Here is a 10507-nt window from a genome sequence, read left to right on the forward strand (position 1 = left end):
CGTATACGTTAGTTGGATATTCTCGGCCCTTGCGCAACAACGTGACGTATTCCTTCAGATATAAACACTCATCCAGAAACACATTGTACGTATTGAAACAAGACTCTTCTTTTAGGTAACCTAAAAATAGACACACATTCTTTTTATACAGGGTCCCCCTATGGACTCAGTGACGCAGGTTCCCTACAGATCGGTCATTCCTGGAGATATAAAGAATTTACAAGGAGAATATTTCAAATTTGAGGAAGCATCTGCATCACTTTCATAACCCAATTACTGCAGACTACTCCGAAATCAGTACTGTTTGTATCTCAGCAATCCAGTTTTTCAGTGTTTTTGTAAGCAAACTTTTATCATATAGGCCTTAAATAGCATTTTCTGTAAGTAAGTTTTGAGGAAGCGTCTGCATCACTTTCATAACCCAATTACAGTAGACTACTCCTTAATCAGTACTGTTTGTATCTCAGCAATCCAGTTATTCAGTGTTTTTATAAGCAAACTTTTATCATATAGGCCTTAAATAGCATTTTCTGTAAGTAAGTTTTGAGGAAGCGTCTTTCATAACCCAATTACAGTAGACTACTCCTTAATCAGTACTGTTTGTATCTCAGCAATCCAGTTATTCAGTGTTTTTATAAGCAAACTTTTATCATATAGGCCTTAAATAGCATTTTCTGTAAGTAAGTTTTGAGGAAGCGTCTGCATCACTTTCATAACCCAATTACAGTAGACTACTCCTTAATCAGTACTGTTTATCTCGGTAAACCATTAATTCTAGGGTTTTGTAAGCAAATCATCTACACAACCTAAACTTGATTTATAATTTGGTAATGGCCGAATTGGGTTAACACAAATCCAACTGTACAACTACAAACTAGACAAACATTTCTAATGGCATTTTGTTCAAATAGAAAGAATCTCAAGCAGCTTTAAAATCATTTTCAGTTTAGACAGAGTTTGTAAGGAATCGACCACCGGTTGTAGGGAACACTGCTGTTGATCCTGTCATCTTACTTTTTCAAACTTCAAAAATAGAGGCATATTACACGAAAAAGCAACACTCAAATCTCTGGTTTGGTTCATGTGTCGTGTTGCAATTGGTAAATTCTTCTATTTTGCTTACTAGTTACTGTAGTTACTTTTTCACAAAATGACAAATCAAATTTATATGAAATTTCAAACTTAATTTTGCCATGGGTTGCTTTTCTAAGTTAAACTGATTGTTGAAACCGGATTCTCAGGTTAAATGCGACGATTGAAGTTACAGGGTTGAGGTTTAAGTTGGGCATTAAGTCGTTAACCATTAACTTTCGATCCCAGGGTCTCCAAATGGTTAACACGTACTTTTGCGGGATATTCGGATATTTTTAAGCCGAACCCGGAAGTGAAAAAAAAAGTTAAACATTTCGCGTTTGAAGCGGAATTTTCAAGTTTAAACTCACCTAAAATCAAACGCGCCACTTCTGACGGCAACAACTCGTTCATTTTACATCATAATTCATAGAAACCGCGCTTAGAAAATAACTTAACGGCGCCGTAAACATCGATAAACATCGAATTTTAATGTGGAAAATCCAGCGACGGTTGCGACTTAAACGGAGTAACGCGCGCCGGCACTGGCATTCTGCGAGCGGGTTCGAATCCCATAAATATCGACAGAATAAACATCGCTGATGTTATGATTTACGTTACTTTTTATTCGTTTTTTAAATAATCCCGGCATTGATTCATTTGATTTTTGTCTTGTTCAAAATTTGAATTCAGATTTTTTTTTAGCTTAAGAGAATTGTTTTATATTTTGAGAATAAAGTTATTAGAATATAAATAATTGAATTGTTTCGCGAATGAGTGAAAGTTATTTTTTCTAACTAAAACAAGAAACTTACATTTTTTCTTTTTTTCGGCTCTTTTTCTCTCTGCGTTAAATTAAATTTATAATTTCTTTGAAAAACGAATAAAAGAGGGCGTCTCGAAAGAGGAGTTTCGATTTTAATTGAATTGCTCCGATATTAGTTTCGCAAATGCTGACAAAGTCATTTTTCCTCGCAAAATCTAAGAACAAATAAATCAATCAAAATACCTAAAATCTGATACCATATTTATTAGTTTAAAGGGGAAATTAATTGCAACATTTTAAAAGAAAATTCTCAATGGCGTAAAAATAGTGCGGAGCTTGATTCCGATAACGAATGCGAAACGGTGTCATCTCATTCTTGAATAAAGGCGCATCGAAGTGAAAGCCACGATCCATCCATAATTCAACCCGATAAACCCCGAATAATATCGATATGTCTTATAGCGAGAGCAGGGTAAGTAATCTAGATCGCTTTGAGTAGAGTTTGAAGTGTTATACGATAGGTTTGAACCGGTTTTAGGTGTTGAATTGAGGGTTTTAAGCGACGGATATTTTCCCCTGCTGTCCTCGCTCGACTAATATTAATACAAAATGGCCGGTGTTCGCAGAAAAGCCAGGGACGCCATTTAAATAATGGACGTAATTTCTAAAAATCCCTGAAAATCGGTTTGTTTTCTTTAGTGAATTATTATAGCGTTTTGAGAATATATGCTTTTTAGTTTAGATAAAATAGAACTTGATATTTTGAACTTCATCGTGTCATCTTTGCTTCTTCAAAAAAAGGAACGAACGATATGAATTAGAAATTTTTTCACGTGTTGGTGTTGTTAGCTCATTACATTTCAAAAAGCAATTATCACAGAGTGGCCCTTACCTGGATATCCGGGACCGGTCCAGAGAATTTCTTGTCTTCAAAAAGTAAAGTTAGGCAATTTTGTAAAACGGAACGGTTTCCGTCCATGTCTTTGTGTTAATTCATAAGATTCTGATCAAGTCTTTGTGTTAATTCATAAGATTCTGATCAAGTCTTTGTGTTAATTCATAAGATTCTGATCATGTCAGGGGAAACAACATGTCAGGGATTAAATAATAGTGTAAAAGCAAGTCGAATAAAAGTGGTATCACCCTGTACCAGCATTTGGTAGAATATATCGATATCCACTTCGGTGATGGGGCGGCAGACAGGCGCGGATCTAGGGGGTCTTAAACGGGTCTTCTGGAAGACCCTCAAAATTTCTAAGTGCCCTCAAAAGATTTTGCTCGCAATACAATTTCATGACTCAAAATGCAGGAAATCAGTGCTGGAATCTCAAAATTTTCTGTCAGGGCCTTAGACAAAGGGCTTCAATGTGTTATCAGTGCCCTTTTCGGTGTGTCCCTTGAATTTCGAGAAGACCCTTAGATTAACGCCTAGATCCGCCCCTGGCAGATTATATTTATAAAGAAGGTTGGCTTGAAAAATGAAAGGGTGGCCTCCACCCTCTCTAAAATCTGTTGTGGAGAAAACTGGGTTTTGAAAGACGAGCGGTAAGGACTCGGGGGGGGGGGGGTTCGTTAAGATATGAGAATGAGGTGTAACATGTTTTTTTTTTTTTTGTAGAGCGCTGATGGTGAAATCAAAGTTAAAAGCGAGGATTTAGGACGAATCATCGGCCGCGGAGGAAGCAACGTGAAATCAATGGAATCAAGATCCGACTGTAAAATAACCGTAAGTCATCGTCCTCCCGCCAGGTGTCGTTAGTAGTAATAGTGCGAGTAAATTGAAAACCGACTAATTTTGTCGGACTAACTGGGCTGACTAAAAAAAAAAAGTTGAATAGGAAAGTTGTAAATATTTTCGAAATCACGTCAGCGACTGTTTAATTTGTGCTGTGCGATCAGTTAAATTTTGAGAATAACTTTTAGTTTGACTAGTAGGGGTCTGGATAAAGGAAATTAAAATGATATTGGGTCATATGAAAAAGTATGCGTATGCGTGCAGTTCAGAATATGCATGGCATGGGTTGGATCGAAAATGGCGGCCCCGAGACAAGTGGTCCGACTTATGCGTACATTACTGGATCCAGTTCTACAGTTAGTTCATTTTCGATCAGTTAACTCGAAATCTAAATCATAACACAGTCACTGTGGAACTGGGTCGCCAGGAGGTCGATTTTCAAAGTGGTCCGACTTATGAGTTAAGATTTAACTAATTGGAAATGAACTAACTTTAACTCAGAGTTAACTCTTAACTCACGACTGTGGAACCGGGTCCAGTTCTACAGTTGTGAGTTTAGAGTTGTAACTCTCGAGTTAAAATTAGTTCATTTTCGATCAGTTAACTCGAAATCTAAATCATAACGCAGTCACTGTGGAACTGGGTCGCCAGGAGGTCGATTTTCGAAGCTTCAAAAAATAAGTTATCGTTTTTCGTTGTTCGCATGGTAGGATCGAAAATGACGGTCCCAAGTGGTCCGACTGATGAGTTAAGATTTAACTAATTGGAAATGACTTAACTTTAGGCTTAACAAAAATGATACCTTGTTTCTCCGCAGCGGCCGGGTCATTTTTGTAAAATATGATAAAATTTGCAAACAGTTCATTTCTATAGCGGCCGGGTCTGTTATGGTGAAATTGATCACGATTTTAAGAAAAGTAATGTATAGGGTAGATAGGCGGCCGGCCGGGTCAACATTTAAGCTCAGCAGAGCGGAGAAACAAGGTATCAATTTTTTTGGCCTTAACTCAGAGTTAACTCTAACTCACGACTGTGGAACCGGGTCCAGTTCTACAGTTGTGAGTTTAGAGTTGTAACTCTCGAGTTAAAATTAGTTCATTTTCGATCAGTTAACTCGAAATCTAAATCATAACACAGTCACTGTGGAACTGGGTCGCCAGGAGGTCGATTTTCAAAGCTTCAAAAAAAAAAGTTAAAATCAGTTCATTTTCAATGGGTTAACTAAGTATCAAATCATAACACAGTTACTGTGGAACTGGGTCGCCAGGAGGTCGATTTTCAAAGCTTCAAAAAAAAAAGTTAAAATCAGTTCATTTTCAATGGGTTAACTAAGTATCAAATCATAACACAGTTACTGTGGAACTGGGTCGCGGGGAGGTCGATTTTCAAAACTTCAAAAAAACAAAGTTAAAATCAGTTCATTTTCAATGGGTTAACTAAGTATCTAATCATAACACAGTTACCGTGGAACTGGGTCGCCAGGAGGTCGATTTTCGAAGCATCAAAAAAAATAAGTTATTGTTTATTTGTTTGTTTGTTTTTTAAAGATTCCGCGAGACCGTAAAGATGAAAACGGCGAGGAACCGTATTACACGGTGATACAACTGAGCGGATCGGACTCGGCGTGCGAACACGCTAAAGAACTCATCGAAGACGTCTGCGCTGAAGCTGCCAAATACAGCAACGGCGGAGGAGGTTCGTTTACTTTATTTTGCAATAATGGGTTTAAGCGAAATGAAAGATCTGGAAATATAGATCTGGTAATTCAGGCTAGAAATTAGATTTTTTTGCAATAGAAAAGAAATCACTTCGATAGACCCAATGATTTAATCGTAATGATGATGCGGCTATAAGAAATGATTCCTAGATTTTCATTTCTGCTGTAGGGTCATTCATTTATTACGTACGCATTAGGGGAGGTGGAAATATTGGTTATAATTCTAATGAATGGTGGAAGTTCTCAGTAACTAATTATAATTTAATGAATTGTTGAAACTATCAGTAACTAATTATAATTTAATGAATTGTTGAAACTATCAGTAACTAATTATAATTTTAATGAATTGTTGAAGCTATCGGTAACTGATTATTATTTTAATGAATCGTTGAAGTTCTCAGTAACTAATTATTATTTTAATGAATCGTTGAAGTTCTCAGTAACTAATTATAATTTTAATGAATTGTTGAAGCTCATCAGCTGCAACTAATTATAATTGTAATGAATTGTCGAAGCTATTAGCAACTAATAATAATTTTAATGAATCGTTGAAGAAGTCCTTGAGTGTTGTGTTTTAATTCGCAGGCGGCGGTCGAAGACGCGAGGGAGGTGGTCGCGATCGACGAGACAGCGGAGACCGTTACCGTGGCGGCAGTGACCGGTACAGCGACCGAGGAGGTGACCGATACGGTAGCAGTAGTAGATACGGTAGCAGCGGCGGTGACCGATACGGTAGCAGTGACCGGTACGGAGACCGTCGAGGAGGCGGTGGAGGTGGAGGCGGTGGAAGAGGTAATGTCGTTGATCGTTTTTTGATGGAAATTTTGCATTTTGAAATTTGTGAAATTTTTACGAAATGAGTTTTGTATATCATAATGTTGTATGATTCTGGTTGGGGAGAAGGTGTTTCCAGTTCTATGGGGGGGGGGGGGGGTTGGAACTTGTAGAGTTTCACCTTTACGATGAGGTGTAGTGCCTTTAAATGCAGGTAGTCTCTCATTCTGGACCTTTGCCAATTTTCTCTGTAGTTCAAGTCAGGGTTCTTACAGATCTGTGGATTCTGGATTTAGTTTTTTTCTGCAGGGAAAAATCAGGGAATCGAATTTGAATTTTATTTGTGTCTTGTTGTTCCTGCTGATGACGAGTGACACGAGGAACCTCTTGATAAGAAACAACCCTCACTGAGGATATCTTATAATTCAATCAGGGATTTTTTGGTGTCTTGTTGTTCTTGCTGGTGACGAGTGACACAAGGAACCTCTTGATTAGAAACAGACCTCACTGAGGATATCTTATGATTCGATAAGGGATTTTGAATATTTTGGTGTCTTGTTGTTCTTGCTGATGACGAGTGGCACGAGGAACCTCTTGATTCTTATCAGCCCTCCCTGAGAATAACTAGGCATTTTTACTCGAGGGTCTTATGGGATTTTGGATTCCTTGGTCTGTAAGAACCCTGTCGTCTGAGCTGTCAGACAGTGGGGGGAGTGGGGAGTAAAAGGGGGGTGCAGGGGGTTGAAACCTCAAACCGGCTGGCGTTGTTTACATCGTTATCATATTTCATACAACAGGTGCAACATATTTTTGATTTCAGGCCCCGCCCAACGACAGACGGCTCCTACTACCGGGGAGATGGCGGCGAGGATAGCTGTTACTGTAGTAGCGTTGACCGGTTGACTGATTCGACCAGTTTGTTGTTGAAGCGCCGTCAGTCAAACATCCAACGTCCTAGTTCTGTTTAATATATCTCTAGTGTCTCTAGCTCGTTCTCTGGGTCCGATGAGTCGATCAGTCGTCAAAAGCTTGCAAAGTTCGTTCGCTCACTCGCTCGTGTGATATTTATATCTGTCTGGTTAACTCCGCAGGTATTTTAGATAAACCACCGGCTCTACGCTCATTTATATTTATATATAATTATTATGATAATTATTATTAACTTATATACAAATTAATTCATATTGTGATATCGTTTTAAACTAAAAAACGAATAACGGTTTTTCGATTTGATTTGTGATAATTTTCGTAAGTTTGAAATATTTCGGCAGCGACTGAGGTTATACCGGTCTGTACTCGGGGGGGGGGGGGAGGGGGAAGGTGTGTGTCTCGTACTCAGGGAGGGACTGTCCCAACTTGTCTCACTTAAGTCAACTGAAGTCGTCTTTATTTTTTAGTCCCAATTTGTATTTCCAATTCTATTTCCTATGGGTAAGTCGTCAGTTGGATAAGTCATTAGTGAAGTCATCTCTGTCATTTGGATGTGAGTCGTCATCAATGGCTGACTTTAAAATTTTATCTACATTCGTTAAAAAGTAACTTCCATGACTCCTGAGTTTTGATGGATGACTACAATTGTAGGAGTCTAATTCTTTTTCCTAGTGTCAGTTGGATAAGTCATTAGTGAAGTCACCTCTGTTAATTGGAGTCCTCAATGACTGCGCGGATAACTGACTTTAAAAAGTTTATCTACATTTCGTAAAAGTAACTTCCATGTTTCCTGAGTTTTGATGGATGACTACAACTGTAGGAGTCTAATTCTATTTCCTAAGTGTCAGTTGGATAAGTCATTAGTGAAAAGTTGTCTCTGTCATTTGGATGTGAGTCATCATCAACGACTGCGTCGATGACCGACTTTAAAAAGTTTATCTACATTCGTAAAAAAAAAGTAAAAGTCCATGACTCCTGGGTTTTGATGGATGACTATAATCGTAGGAGTCTATATCAAGTTGCCCAGTTTTCAAATAAATTCATCCTAGAGTTTAATTTTTTATTTGAATCAGATTCTTTCCTCCTACCCCTGATACAGGTCCGTAATAACCACAGTCGAAGTCGCCATTTGAAATTAACCGTTTTTGGCCGCCAAAAAATTTCCTTTACGATAGGGAGGAAATCCTTTAAAAAAAAACAGGTCGGAAGAGATAAATTTCGACCGGAAATTTTAACCCCCCATAAAAAAAGAAATTGAATTTTTGAAAATTTTTTTCAATTCCTAACAAATTATGATAAAACGCTGGCTCAGATTGCCGATGGTACCCGCCCCGGGTGATACCCGCTCCCCGGGCGGACGGGCGGTCGATCGATCATCTGTTTTCGGTAAAACTCTGTCATCTCTAATTTCTCCGACTCGTTTCAGATCGTGAATGTTTCAACTGTAAGGGCGTCGGCCATATTGCGAAATTCTGCCCGGAGGAACGTCGCGAGAGGTACTAGACCCGCGCAGGAGTCGTCGATGGCGCCTGGTGAGTTTGAGTATATCAATGGCCACTTCATGGTTCCCACAATTCAAAATTTCCATGGGTGATCTTTCAATTTTCCCAAATAGAAAAACTAAGACATTATTATCATGGTTCCCACAATTATATGAATTCAAATTTCCCAAGTTTTTCCCAAGTATTTCATGGGTGATTTTTCAATTTTCCCAAATGGCAAAAAAATGGTTAAATTTTGGTTGCGATGTTTTGTGTCTTACAGATTTCGATGTTGTTGTCGACTGGTGATTTGAAAGAAGCACCATCCGAATAAAAACAACTTAAAACTATAACCTTGTACAGAGAAACTGGATGGGAAAAACTTTGAAAACACCGCGAGAACAAAAGAGGGCGCCACCAATATCAGCATGTGTTCTGCCGATATTCGATAATTTTATTGGGCGGATCTGACCCCCCCTCTCGGGAGTCGAGGGGGGCTAATCTTGTCTCGGATTCTTTAAATGTCTCTGCCATACATACGCGACGACGCGGTGGACTATTTCGGATCGGGGGGCAGGGCTTATATCGGCGTCGATTTGATTGACACTTCGCTCGCTCACGTCTCGCGAATAAACAACACGGAAAAAAAAGAATTACGTTTTAAAACGGATCATGACCCGATATTTTTTGTACGAAATTTGACGAGCGTTTAAGAAATGGTCGTCCCCGACAACTATCTATTGTGTAAATATTTTTGAGTCCGAAAGAATAAAAAAAACAAGCGATTGATAGTAAAATAAAAATGTGAAAATCTTGATTTAGTTTTCATTCGGTATTTTTCATGGTTTTTCAAAGATATCGGAACCGTTTGGCTGAGGATGCATTTTTCTCTGGCTGGTTTTTGTGTTTTTAGTAAATGGAACTGGAGTCCCTGGCGTTGTGAAATAGAATGCGTATTTACGTTTTGCAGTTGTGGGTGACCGTGTTGGCCTTGAAAATTTGGTTGGAATTGATTGTCTTTGCTAAGTGGTAAAAAGGCGCCGACAGGGTAATGATTCCTTGAGAGATGTTGCACGCAGAGATGGGTTGCTATGATTGGTGAACTTGGGACGAGGAATATGAAAGAATTGAGAATTGTGTCTCTATTCATTGACGATTGAAACAATATCTCCACTCGACCGGATTGTCTGGTAAGCGAGTATAATGCTAGTTCTCGTTTTTTCCGCTATCGTTATACCTAGCGGCAGCACTAGACGGTCGAGATCGGACCTCGCTATTTTCGCCCTCGCTGCCAGGGGTCGGGTATCGCTCCCCGAACTCGCTTCCACCATAGATTGGTCACCTGTCCAATTCTGAGCCACCTGCATTCGCAGTCAGAATAGGACAGGGGACGACAGCGGGTGGACCGGGGCACTCCCAAAAGGGTTCGGCACCGCTGCCCCAAGATGTCGTGTACTTTGTGTCCCCACTGCTCACGATCTGTAGTAATTTGCTCTAGGAATTCGATAGTAGATATTGGCGAGGTTAATACCAATTTTAGTGCTATGTTTGATTAAAAAAACTAGATCAAATCCGTTTAGTAGCGAATAGTCCGCACCCCGATGAATAGAGGATTCTACTTCCTGCCGCTGGGTGGTGCACCGGTCGAAAACTGCGGATTTAAATAGTCATTATTGCGAATCGGTAAATCGATCTGAAGCCGCGATGTCTGGTAATTTAAAAGTTTTAAACGATGATGCTGAATTTCAGGCTGAACTGAACAGCGCTGGTTCAAAACTGGTCGTCGTAGATTTGTTCGCAACCTGGTTAGTTGCCCGACAGACCGGGCCACCACCAAAAAAATAAACAAAAATCCATTCCGATTTTACCGTCAATCGTTTGGTTCTTTGCATGAACTATTTACAAATTGATCGAGATGTCAAGAAAAACTCTATTCAAATTGACAGTTGAACAATCAATATTTATATACTCGATTATATACTCTTGTTGAATGCATAGAAGAGAATACCTCCAAAATACTTCGCATTAAATGT

The 10507-nt window shown here is 39.1% G+C and overlaps 1 protein-coding gene across 2 annotated transcripts; it reads left to right on the forward strand.

The window, feature by feature from the left end:
• Positions 1–2202: 2202 nt before the first annotated feature.
• On the forward strand, positions 2203–9277 carry LOC141907459 (uncharacterized). 2 transcript variants are annotated; one of them, XR_012619492.1, is made up of 7 exons: positions 2203–2309; positions 3456–3563; positions 5120–5267; positions 5875–6081; positions 6884–7154; positions 8420–8525; positions 8758–9277. XR_012619492.1 is itself a non-coding variant. In XM_074797107.1 (6 exons), exons 1-5 carry the CDS (start codon positions 2289–2291, stop codon positions 8494–8496), a joined length of 561 nt encoding a protein of 186 aa, XP_074653208.1. In that variant the 5' UTR covers positions 2203–2288; the 3' UTR covers positions 8497–8525; positions 8758–9277. The 2 variants fall into 2 exon arrangements, 1 of the variants encoding a protein (XP_074653208.1); XM_074797107.1 differs by lacking the exon at positions 6884–7154.
• Positions 9278–10507: the final 1230 nt, after the last annotated feature.

This window comes from Tubulanus polymorphus, chromosome 6, assembly GCF_964204645.1.
Source record: "Tubulanus polymorphus chromosome 6, tnTubPoly1.2, whole genome shotgun sequence".
Classification (NCBI taxonomy): Eukaryota; Metazoa; Nemertea; class Palaeonemertea; order Tubulaniformes; family Tubulanidae; genus Tubulanus; species Tubulanus polymorphus.

Excerpts from the sequence above, each read along its gene's own strand:
- LOC141907459 (XM_074797107.1), top strand. The coding sequence starts at position 2,289 with ATGTCTTATAGCGAGAGCAGG. Across the intron at positions 2,310-3,455 it reads TGTCTTATAGCGAGAGCAGG|AGCGCTGATGGTGAAATCAA; the intron begins GTAAGTAATCTA and ends TTTTTTTTGTAG. Across the intron at positions 5,268-5,874 it reads ATACAGCAACGGCGGAGGAG|GCGGCGGTCGAAGACGCGAG; the intron begins GTTCGTTTACTT and ends TTTAATTCGCAG.